This window comes from Pteropus alecto, unplaced genomic scaffold, assembly GCF_000325575.1.
Source record: "Pteropus alecto unplaced genomic scaffold, ASM32557v1 scaffold106, whole genome shotgun sequence".
NCBI classification, from domain to species: Eukaryota; Metazoa; Chordata; class Mammalia; order Chiroptera; family Pteropodidae; genus Pteropus; species Pteropus alecto.
The window spans coordinates 8514235-8526716 of record NW_006442103.1 but is presented as its reverse complement, the minus strand read 5'-3'; the positions used below and the strand labels follow the sequence as shown (position 1 = coordinate 8526716).

Sequence of the window (12482 nt, the reverse complement as noted above, 5' to 3'; positions counted from 1 at the left end):
GATCTCCTTTACTTCCTCCGGAGGCAGACCTTGTGCGGGTCGGCTTTGGCCTTGACTCTCGCCACTCCCACCAGGTTCTGCCAGCACTGTAGGCTCTGTTCGCTCCGCTCTGCATATGGTGGTCTGGCATGATCCTGGGGAAGTGGTAGCCCAACTGAGTAAAGGGCACCTGTGCACACAGAGAACACTGTCTGGGAACAACGTATCACGTGGGTCGGCTTTAGGTTTCCTTAGCCCAGCCATCCTCTTTATCAGCTCCCTCCCAAGGCCTTCCCATAATCTGTGCATTGCTATGTCAATGCAGCTTCAACCCAGTCGTCCCTTCCAATCAGATGGCTAGCCTTAAGTCCCCTGGAGAATGCCATAGGGTCTCAATGGAAAGTAATGAGAAGTAAGGTTATACACACCCAGATTTAAAAATCAGGTCGAACATTTGATACATGATGAAATGGATAAAAGGGAGCTTTTATAGGCCCCTCAAGAAGGAAATACTTGATACAGTGATATATCAGGAAGGTTGATCATCATGGGACTTAATTCTTTGAAAACCTGAATTAAATTTTTCTAAGAAATAAGTCTAAATAACAATCCCATAACAGCGAAGTATTAATAATGAAGGAACTGGAGGTTTTTAAAAGTTCCATTCTGGCATAATTAAAGGATAAATCAGTTCAAATGAAATATGTCACTGTTATTAAAACTTCATTCATTTATTGGAATATGTTTCATGTGAACAGAGTGTATTTTTAAGACTATTCAATTATTATATAAGTCAATGTCATTTCCAGTTTTTGGAAAAATGACATTAATGCCTTGTCATTGAAAATGTAACTGAGTTTACCAGATTAACTTCTCAAAGGCCACCTGATAGCCAGCAGATGGCTTTACTGGAGCCAACGTCAAATCAGAAATTTCAGTTATGGATAGCCCTTAGACTATGCAACCACCATGCACTCATCCCACTGGGTGCCTTTCAAATCATAAAACATGAAGGCTTTCTACTACTTTCATAAACTCCATTTGAACATAATGAAATATGCTCTATCCACGATGCTTACAATAATTAGTTTTTTTTTCCTTAATAAGAGCCTGTCTAGAAATAGTACAATATAAAATGATCATTAATAGACCTGTTATGGTACTTGAATAAATGTCTATCAAGACTGCAGGCACACATTAGTAGATTTCCTAAAGAAAATCCATTTTTTATTTCAAATTCTGACATTTTATTTAGAAAAATTACACCCTCTCATTTCATTATTTCAGTAAACGTAATGAGGGTATCGTTAACTACACCTCAGAGTACTTTATTTTCCCCATTTTTTTTTTTTAGTAATATGAGTCTACTTGTAATTAAAGGCATGCTACATTAATGACGCCTAAAACTTCCAAGGGAAACATTTAATGTCTACCTCATAATATTATGCCAAAATTACATGCACAGAAGACTTTTTAATAATCTTTGTTTCCTAATTTAGTTTTGATTGGCTCTGAAATCCACAGCAGCACTCAAGGGCTCGCATTTCCACAGTCATCAGCACTTCTGTGCCATAAATTGTACAAACGCACACGACTCCTTCCGTCTGTAGGCTTCTTTTCAAAGCTTCTGTTTAACTTATCCAGAAAATTAGCTGCAGTCTGGAGATAATTGCAGATAATTTTGCCATTTTTAAGCCACTGGGATGTTGTGTGGTGATATGACAGCTAAGTTGGTCTAAACACAAAGGACAAGTCAAGCTTTGTGCTGTCACTTCAGCTTTAGCACACAGGTTCGTATCATTCTAATTTGCTCTTTATGCAAATTGAAACAAATTGTAGTCACTAGATGATCTGTGTTTTCGGACAAAGCTGTGCTACCTGAAGCTTTATGGGGCTTAGAGGAGAATAGGATCTATATTAACATGTTAACCCTGCCTAAAACAAAATGCTTAACTCTTCTCTATCCTTCAGATTTTCACCCTTAACAACAAGTAGAGATATTTTTAGCCCCCAACAACTTAAAAGAAATAAATTAAATTAAGAAGAAAATGTATGATCTCAATATACACAATTCATACATATACACACATATATCTAGATCTATATATATTTCCTATTCCACTATCCTAAATAGGAGTGTCAGAATTTACCCATGAAACTAATGTTTAAATGCTGGGATTATTAATACGCAACAATTTAAAATCACTAGACATGAAAGAGTTATTAAGTAGGTCATCCAGGTTAATAAGCAGAGATCTGTTGCTGAATGGAACCATGTGATCCTTTTTTCTTAAAATTTCACTCTGAAGTAAATGCAGTATTCATGGATAGTCCCTGCCCTATAATGATGGAGCAAGTGCAAAAAGCAGCAACACAGACTTTTAATGCATTGCCAACGAACGTCGACTTTCTATAAAATAAATGGGCTATGGGAATGATAGGGTATCTCTGACCAAATATCCCCCTGGTGCCCAGAATTGCTATAGTCACAGCTAATAAGGGTGTCACTAGCTGAGCAGGTGATTACTGAAACCATTTTGCAGCAAACATTTACATATAAGGGCTAAGTAGTGATTGTGCTCCTGTGGCAGCTACCCTGATGTAATAGGACATAATGACTCTGAGGGAGCAGGTATGGATTCGTGTGTCAACGAGGGGAGACCGTGAAAGTCATAACACAAATGACTATACGGGTTCCCATTAGACCTTGGGCCAAGGAGCACCTAAACAGGCTCCATATGACAGCTTTACAGCCTTGTGTCAGGAACCCTTACGCTACAGAGTTTTATGGGAAATCCAAAACCGCAGAGAGGAAGTGCTGCTATATTAGGCCATTATCACTGACTTGGTATATAATATCCATACAAACAGTCCTGAAGTTTGCATTTATGGGATAGGTCATTAAATCTGTTATGCCAATCATATGCATATTAAGGAGTCCAAATCAAGCATGGATGGGTAACATCTCGCAAACCTTACACTGTCCCTTGGAAAACAATTCTGCTCAGTGACAATCTTAAACTTACCAAGACTTCCAAATATCTCTATCATTGTAAGATGCAGCCTTTTAAAAAAGCTGTCCTGTGAAGTTTTGTGTAAACATAAAAAGTATACATGTGACTGCACTGGAAAAAGCTGAGGGCTATCATTTTAATTTTTTTCTCTTTTGGTCTCTAACATCACTTAGCCAGTAGACTGGAAAGAATCGGCTTGTTTAAGGGCCTTAGATCTTATCCCTGTGAAAGACAGGCATGAGTTCCGTACTGTGCCCTTTCCCACTCACGATGGGAGAAAGGGACACAGGAAAGACACCAAGGAAACGCTTCAACATGATGGACAGCGACGGTGCTGAGCAAGCATTCTCTTGCAGGAGGCTCAGATCAGGGATGCTGCACATTCAAAACACATGTTGAACACATCACACAGGGCCTGTGCAAGTGGAAACAGCTCTCTCAACAAGGGCATTTGCTATTTTACTTAGATCTCTAAATTATTAAATGAGTCCAAAAGCGGCCTATTGCTACAAGCGCACACGAACCAATATACAGAGGAGGAGTGCTCATTACGTAAAGAGTTGGCCCAGAGCTCACCATCTGCTGTAAGGGGCGGAAGACTGCACGATCCATCACCAGCACAGCAGTCTCCTCCCAGATATGCAATGAGATCTTAAATTCGACCTTTTATGAGAGATTATTAAAGGCCTTATAGAAAGCCAACATATATTCCTGCTCCGTTACAGATTTATTGTAGTTTTGCTAATGTGTTTGCATAAACTCCTCTTCCGGAAGTCTTTGGTATCTAATGTGCAACTTCTTTGCAAAGTATATACCTGCTTCCCAGAGAGACGGGTCCTCTCTTTGAAATATTTAGTCTTTCTGGGCACTTTAGTCATCATGACACCTAATAGCCAAGCTCTTTTTCTCACTCTCCACAAAATCAGGTTTAGACTATAATTCAAACCAGTCCCCAAAGGCACTTCTGAAAAATGGCAAGCCCTTAACTTTTAGGTGAAAACACTCTTTATTGCTCAAAATTGTTTCCTGTTTCAAAACCTTTTCTATAGCGCTGGGCCCAGGATGATCTTATGCTAATTTAACTCACTGGGGACAGTGAACAGATGCTACTTTGATTAATAGTTTCACTATCCTGAAAATGCCAGGCCAGGTTCAAGATAATAAAGTCAGGTAAGAATCCTATTAAAATCTGCCAAATGATTATATCTATTATGTGAGAAAAATAGGACCACAGTTCCTGTGTCCAATGAAGACCAACTCTAACAAAAAAACAATGACACCAACCAAATGAACACACTATGTGACGTCTTTAGCACATTGATTTACATCATTTTAATCACCAAGCTCTAGTACTCATACCTTATAGGTATACTTTCAGCAATGACCTTTGTGATAATTCATTGTCACTCCAATGTTACCTGTTCAAATAGCATTTATCTTTCCACCCAGAAAAAGACTTACATACACCATGAAAACAATGAATTCTATAACTCGGCTTATCAAAAGGAGAGTACAGCTGGTCCTCAAATAACTTTATTTCAATTCAATGTCTAACATTGGAGGACCTTAACTCTCGTTTGTATCAACTAGGTTGAGGTAAAATTCATTTCATTTGTCACCGTTTCCCTTAAAGTTGCAGAATCTATGGCTGATAAGTGAGGAGTTACTGCGACTGAATTGGTAGACCCCAAGTCATCATCTTTTAACAAATATGTTTTCGACATTCCAACATTCGCCTTTAAAGGACCCATAGAAAACCACGGCCCTTGACAATAAGGGGCTGCGTGAGTTGACAAATAATACTCTGCAGAAAAAGCTTCTCATGAAGCTCTAGCCCCTCTCTCCTCTGCTTCTCCTCTCCCTGGTCTCCCAACCAAAGATTTCCATATCTCGGCAGTTCCCTGATGAGGAAAACCAAGAAGTCTGTTCTAGCCTTGAACTATGAAACTTGGGACTGGCCTTAAATACACACACACACACACACACACACACAGAGTTGGTTTTACCACAACACACGTGGCCTAGTCAGATTCCCCATCTTCAATCTGAAATTTAACTTTCAGTTGGAGTTTTCCGTGATAATTTATATACAGTGCACTTGTCTCAGTGAACCCTTGGGAAAGCGGAAAGGAAGTTCCAGGGCCTCGAGCACACCATGCACATTGCAATTCCAAGCCACGCTGGCCTCCCCTGAGAATGAAGCCAGCCTGTTGGCATGAATCTCCACCTGCGCATTCAGCTCACTGCATGAGTTGAGCCTCTACCCTCACCACATTTGTGCTCATACACGACACGCCCCCACTTAATCCGAAATATTCTTTCCAAAAGGGTTGCCTCACCATCGCACAGAATGTCTCAGGAGGGTCTCCGCAGGTAATGTCTGGAGGGTCCAGCTTCACTTTCAGATATTTTGTCATGTCTGTGGACTCTGGCTGACAGGCCATATAATCCCAAACTTTCCCCTCTTCTGTGTAAATCTGAGTCTTACACACATCGTAATGTCCCCACACCAAAGGGTAGGGCTGCATCACTGAGGACACTGTAACCCAAAGGGCGTGAATTGACAGGAATCTTGACAAATACATCTCTAAATTCTTGGCAATTTTCGCGGTGACTAAAGCAGGGTTTCTTATCTGTGCTCTATGTCTATTTTACATACACATGTATGTCGACATGTAGGTAGGTCCATATATTTAAAGAAAATTAAAAGACGAGAGCTCAGCGTCGATTCCAAACTAAAAGTGAAGGGCTGAGATATCGTGCATGTTCAGGGATGCTGAGGACTTTGGCGGAAGGCTAACATACTTGTGCGTTAGGCGTTACAGCAACTCACTGGTTTTTCGCTGTCCTAGGACATATCTATCAGATTTGGGTCTAGTTCGGTTTTTGTAAAAGATGTGTCCAATCGCGGTAATGATTCGGCCAAGTGATGGTTGGCTTGTTCTACACCCGATCACCCTGGGAGGTCCTCGACATTCACAGCTCACGAGGGCTGCTCACGTGCACTGAGATGACAGCATCTGAAGCAAAAAGGATCAGTGGCTCTAGCCGGGTGTCTGTTTCCCATCGATCATTCTTTTCTTCTGGCACCGACACCCTTTTAGAAACAAAATGAGGAAGAGTTATCATCCAAGAATCAATCCATTACAAAATATATGATATGTTGACATTGGGGAGGGTGGATGCAATATAAAGCAAATTGGTGTGACATGGATAACCTTCACTCCCCTGCTTTGCTAGAATGAGTCAACTACAGAAATCATTCCCGTTGGGGGAGCATTTCAATATGAAAGATTTAACAAAGACAGGTGTGTGTGTTCCAGGTGAGTTACAGGTTTTTACTCCAAAAACTGTATTTCCATCTTGACAAAACTGAGAGCAAGCGGCTAGACTTAAACATTTCTCAAATACTGCAGAGCTAGAAACTCTTCCAGGAGAACAATGTGGGGAATTAGCACTTATTTATAACAATGACAAAGAAGTGACAACTACTTGTATGCCTTTCGTGTCTTGGCAAAGAGACCCTAAAAATCTCCAAATTCCTTGTACGTTTCTCAGCTTTTGTTAGTGGGAATGAAAACCAACATTGTTAGCAAGAGCCTGCCCTTTGGAGTTGCTCATTATTTTGGAAGAAAGTCGCATCTTTTGCTTAGTTGCATTTAGTGATGAAGATAATTTGGCTCTCTGAAAAAAAAAATATTCAAAATAAAACCAAAGGAGCAAATTTGCCTTTCATAAGAATTTTCTATTCTCTTACATCCTTTTGTAGCCATTACATCTGCATTTGCAGCTACTTTCTGTAACAGAAGAGAATTTGTCCCAAAGGCGAATATTAGATGCTGCTGCTTCAAAATGAAAATCTCTGTAGTAAAACGCGCGATTTAAAATGCACATATAAAAATAGCTGAGGGTGAGTTAACGGGCCATGAAGCAGAATAATACGGCACTAATTCTAAGAGAAAATAAAAATTACTGTTTAAAAGTACTTTTGGTTAACTGATAATGCAGCCTATGTCACTGTCTGTACAAGTCATTGGAGAGTTTAACTAGCAACTTTTCTCTTTAGAGATCACTGTCCAAATCTAAACAAATGGGAAATTTGGGATTCCAGGTTTAACAGAGTGTATTCGTTTAATTAGTTGGTTCTTACTGTCATAGTCCCAATAATTATTTTTTAAGCAATTGAAAAAGGACAAAAAAAGCCTACAGTTTTAGAAATTACCATTGTAGACCCTTCGAATCACAGGAAGCAGTTTAAATATGGAAGTTCACTATCTTTAAAGAATCTTATAAAAGGAATTCACTATATTTAAATAATGCACCATTTTAAACTGAACCAAGCCACAGAAACTACGAAATGCCAACAGATGGTTGAATTGTGTTTCCATAGCAAAGTAATTTATAATAATTGCTTTATGGATGCAAGTGCAATTTTCATTATATTCAATTCATAAAATGTTATCATACAGCTGCAATTTGTGATATTTTCTATTAAGAAAAGTGTTGAATATTTGAGTTCCTATGAAGCAATAATTAGCAGTTTGTCTAAACATATATAAACCAGAGATTTGAATTTGCCTCTTTCTTGTTAACGTAAAGACTATATACTGTGTTGAGCACATTTTGAAATCTGAAGTCAAAAAGAAAAAAATCACCAAGATGCATGTGTCGTGGCTGCTACAGCCTTCCGCTGTTTTCAGGTTCATTAGCAATTTAAGTTGATATTTTCAGAAACATCTACCAATTTGACAATTAATAATCTAAAAAGCTGTTGAAACAATACAAATTTACATTTTCTAGATGCATGTTTCAATGCTGTTTACTACTTTATTATAACAAGAACAAATACTTTCAAGGGGTGTGGGGTGGGGGAGCTGGGCATTACAAGTGCAGCAGTGTAAAATCTACTAGACCAGAAATTATTACCGTCGACTCCTAATTTCAAACACATAGCAACTTATTTATCAAAACAATGTACTCTGGAAGACTTGGAATGGACTGCAGCGACTCTGAACTGAGTAAGTACTATGACTTCATATTATTTTAAAAATATGACCTTCAGTATATATTTGAATCTCCGAGATTAATCTTTAAATTTTTTTAATTAACAAATGTTACCCCCTAACCCATTTATTCTTGGTTATTGTCTGGACCCAAATTTGGCCTTCCTGCAATCACAAAATAAAGGGTGACCACATATATTTGTGTGAAAAATCTGGACACTAAGGAAGCATATGTGAACCCGTCACACATACAGTGATCCCACTGTAACGAATTCTCATTAAAGGATACCAGAATGACAACAATGGTCATTACACAGAATTATGGACTACGCCATTGATCGAATTTAGAGAACTGACAAGGAAAAATGCAGAGGAGTGCAAGATATTTGAATATTAGGCAGTTGCAGGGCTGTGCGACAGTCACTCTTGACAAGAAGCAGCCAATTATAGCTTACATTTCTGGCACAAAACCAATTGTGATTAATAGTTTTCCATTACATTACAGACGTATTATTAATGTATTAAAAATGTCAAGCTTTGGCAAGCACTAATATGGCATGACTCAGTTAGCCTGCAGAATTTACATTTAATGAGCTCCCATTGACACAGAAAAGATATTGACCACAGCATATTACAGAGTAGGAGCAGAGGGCCACTCAGCTGGTCTTTAACATAATTATTTGATTTCGCTCTCATTTTGACGTGTGCAGCATGCATCCTCTACTATGTATCTTTCATATTGGAATTTCCTTACTTTTTAATACCACGTCAGCTTCGAAGAAAATCCTCTTAATAGAAAATTAATAAGACATTAAATATATTAACTTCTATGACACACAATGGAAAAGTCTCTATCAAAATCAGGAATTTTCTATTAAAGTATAATTATGGAGTTTTCGAAGAAAATAAAACAATGTAAGCAGAATGTTATTTACCCCTTATCCTCTATTACCTAATTGCACCGGTTCCCATCTGGCTATGCTTTCAACCAGGTTAAAGTCATCAATAGCTTCTTAAAAGTGAGATCATCGCAGCAAATAGCAAGGCAAACTGATTATGAGAGGGACAGTCAATGACATATTTGGGGATTTAATATACTAAACTCATCTCCTCTGGCTCATAATGGAACTAATTGCCAAGTAATGTGACTTTGAATTTGTCTCAGGTGTCCCCATAACATAAACTCCAGAAGTGCTCTGGGCAGCCCCAGTTCTGTTCTTTAACTTTGCAAACCTTGGGAACTCACCCTTAACCCAGTGATGCCATCATCTCTACCTGTGCACTAAAGTACTGAGAAGTCCTCTTGGATAGAAATACCCATTGATACGCTATGAGTACTCCATAGACTTCTGACTAGTGTATAAATTTGCAGAGCCAGTGTAAAAATCTAAAATTGATTTGGACTAAAAATGGGCTATAAAATAGTTTTGCATATGTGGAACACATCTCTTTTTCCAGGATTCTGTAGCTAATTCCCTACCACCTTGGGTTAGCTTTGTAAAAGGTATTTCACAGGCCCTTTCTTTCATCAGAAAAAAAAAGCCTCCCAAAATATTACATGAAAGTAATAATGATCAAAATTATAGACAATTATATTCCAAAAACAATTGCCAATTTCATCAACTGAGAGGAAAATATTGACAGTAAATCCACTAACTCTAGCTGGCTTTCGGTATTCGTTTTGTTATATAATCTCACTGAGAGGTGGGGGTGGTGGTAGTAGTCTATTTGTTCCATAAATACTCAGCTCTTTGGGGGCACCTGAAATAGACAGCTATTGACTCATTCCTCATGAACATTAAGAATTTTATAATAAGCATGTTTCTGAATGGGAAGGAACAAAAGGACAATAATCACATTTCATTGAGCGAAAAATATAAAGAGATAAAGATATATACAAATTCCATAACCTATCAAAATTAGCAGCTTCCAACACTGTCATGATGAGATTGACTAGGTGAGACAGTTAACATATACTGAATGTTCTTTGCATTTATTTATTAGTTGTGAAGATAGCATTTTCTAGTCACCTTAATGGTAAACATTTGCTTCTATCCTTTTGTTAACTGTCTCTCAAAATGTAAGGAATTTGACATGTACTGAACACGACTGGTATTTTTTACTCATACTCAATTGGATATTATGAGCAGCTGCCTATCATGAGGTTAATAAAACCAAATAGCACACCTTAGTGTTTGAAAGATCTGTTTTCATCGAGAGAGGAATGATTAGAGAAATTGGTTAGCATATATTCTGCAGGATGTTTAAAGATGGGATAATACATACAATTATTTCAGAATCAGTTAAGCCTCGAAGAAATCTGGTGTTTCTTTCCTTCTATAGGGAAGTTCAGAGGTCCATGGTTTCAAATATACGTTTAAGAAAACCTACACCCACCTGAAGTTTTGAAAGAAAACTCTGGATTCTGAAGATTATTTTAAAATTATTTTTTAAAGTATGCTAAATCTCTTCCTGATCCATAATACAATTTACACACACGAATGTTTTTCTGTGAACACAGAAATGATTTTCTGAGTTGTATGAAATTTTATTTCTTTTCAAGCAACTTAGTGCTTTTTTAACTCTAAAACTCTGGAAATCTTTACAACACTTAGAAAACATATCAGCTAAATGTGTAAAGGTTTAATTTTTAAAGCATATTACTTGATTTTTTTCCAGAATAATATGGAAGTAAAGACAAGTATTTGCTCCTATTGCAAATATACAAAGGGAAATTGTAAAACACATTAGTTTTCTCCTAAAAAAAAAAAAAGCTAACCTACATCATTTTAATGCACGTGCCCAGTGAAAGCTGACAACACAAAAACTCAATAGGAAAAACAGCCTTCTGTGCAAATAAAGTGTTTTCTTACAAAATTTTAAGATTATCCCTCTAAAATTTCATGACAGGAAGTATCACCAAATTAATAGACGAATGTATGGAATTCTGAATGCTCTCATGTTGGTCTTGAGTGGTGAACAAGATCTCATTTCATGACATCCAGAAAAGAAAAGGAAATACACCCCTTACGTACGGAGGCTGGAGCAACATTGCGTGTGAAACACTTGATGCATTTTTTTTTCTTTGTGGGCTGATCCACATGCAAAGATCCAAATTTTGCCTTAATGAAAAACTGAAAGTTGCTTATCTTCCAAAAGAATCTTGGACAGTTATGGAGCTGCCTTTCCCTTGCCAAAGAAAAGGGAGTAGGGCGCATTAGGCATTCAAAGTGACATAGCTCAAAATACTTAATGAAACCTGGGGTTGCTAATTCCCCACAGGTTAGGGATGTTCCTCCAGGGTAGACAAATGAGAAAAACTCTGCCCCTTCTCCAAAAAAGAGAATCTCTGGAAAACTTCTTCTTAACAAGCTTAACCATTAAGTATATTTGAATAAATGATTTTGTTGGGAGATCTTTCTGGTTACTTTTTTTTTGTTTTTCATTTCTGTAAGATAAGAAAACTTAGCATTTTCAGTCATAAAATAGAGCCTTATTTCTAGAGCGAAGCTACTGCCAGATACACCATATGTTTAGTGGAATTTTGATCCTACCCAGAATTTTCCATTTCAAAGATTGACAGACTAACGCTCAAGAGTGGCTCTATTTACCTTTCCCTGGGTAAAGAGAAGAATGGGGAAGAGGATCGGGAGCTAAAGCCTTTACTCTCTGGAAATCTATACCTGGTGCGATCATAGGAACGCAAACTACAACTTTTCCAAATAAAGTTGCTTTAAAACCTCCGCTAGGAATTTTCCTCCCTTACCCTGTAAAATGACAACCTCTTAAGTGGATTTCTGGAAAAAGAGGGGAGGGGGAAAAAAAAAAAAAGCTGGGGGTGGGGGGGTGGTTCCCAAGTGAGGTTACTAAAATAAACAGCAGAGGGCGCAGTATTTTTTATCTAAGTTTTCCCGTGTATGAATCACTTAATTGGTTATTTTGGGCCCAATAATATTCAGTATTATTTGTATTATATATAGACGTCTACAGATCCATACGGGAGAGCAATTCAATGTCTCTATCGAATCCATCAACCGATTAATGCAATGCCGGTAAAGAATCCGACACAATATTTCAAACAGCATTCCTACACCAAGCCTTTCCCTCAATTTTCCTTTCGCCCCAGCTGCTCAACACGGGATAGTAAGGCTTTAATCTTGCACCAATAAAAGAGATTAAATGAAAGGAACTTCAAAAGCTCTCAATGGGACCAGCAGCTCCATAGGGTCGGCAAGAGGGCAAGTTTTTTTCCCCAAAGCAAAGACGATCGGCGAAAGGGGTGGGGGAGCGGAAAAAGGACCCTCTGGTGCGTGATGTGCGGGCAGGTGTGTGTGAGGGAGAGCGCGCTGGGCGCCGGTCCGTCTGTCTGTCCGTGGAGTCACAACCCAGGCTGTGGAAACCACTCACAGCCGCGTCACCTGCGCGGGGCGCACACCCGGGGAGCCGGCAGTGCGGGGGTGAGAGTGCGCGGGGTGTGTGCGCGCAG

General features: G+C 38.5%; 1 protein-coding gene across 2 annotated transcripts in view; it reads right to left on the bottom strand.

Moving 5' to 3' along the window:
• The window catches only part of NTNG1 (netrin G1), a 287105-nt gene that overhangs the window by 273229 nt on the left and 1394 nt on the right, over positions 1 to 12482 (bottom strand). For both annotated transcript variants that reach the window (XM_006919577.1, XM_006919578.1), the window contains exon 2: positions 5333 to 6090. In XM_006919577.1, the coding sequence (XP_006919639.1) occupies positions 5333 to 5578 (246 nt within the window). In that variant the 5' untranslated portion in view covers positions 5579 to 6090. The remainder of the gene's footprint in view (positions 1 to 5332; positions 6091 to 12482) is intronic.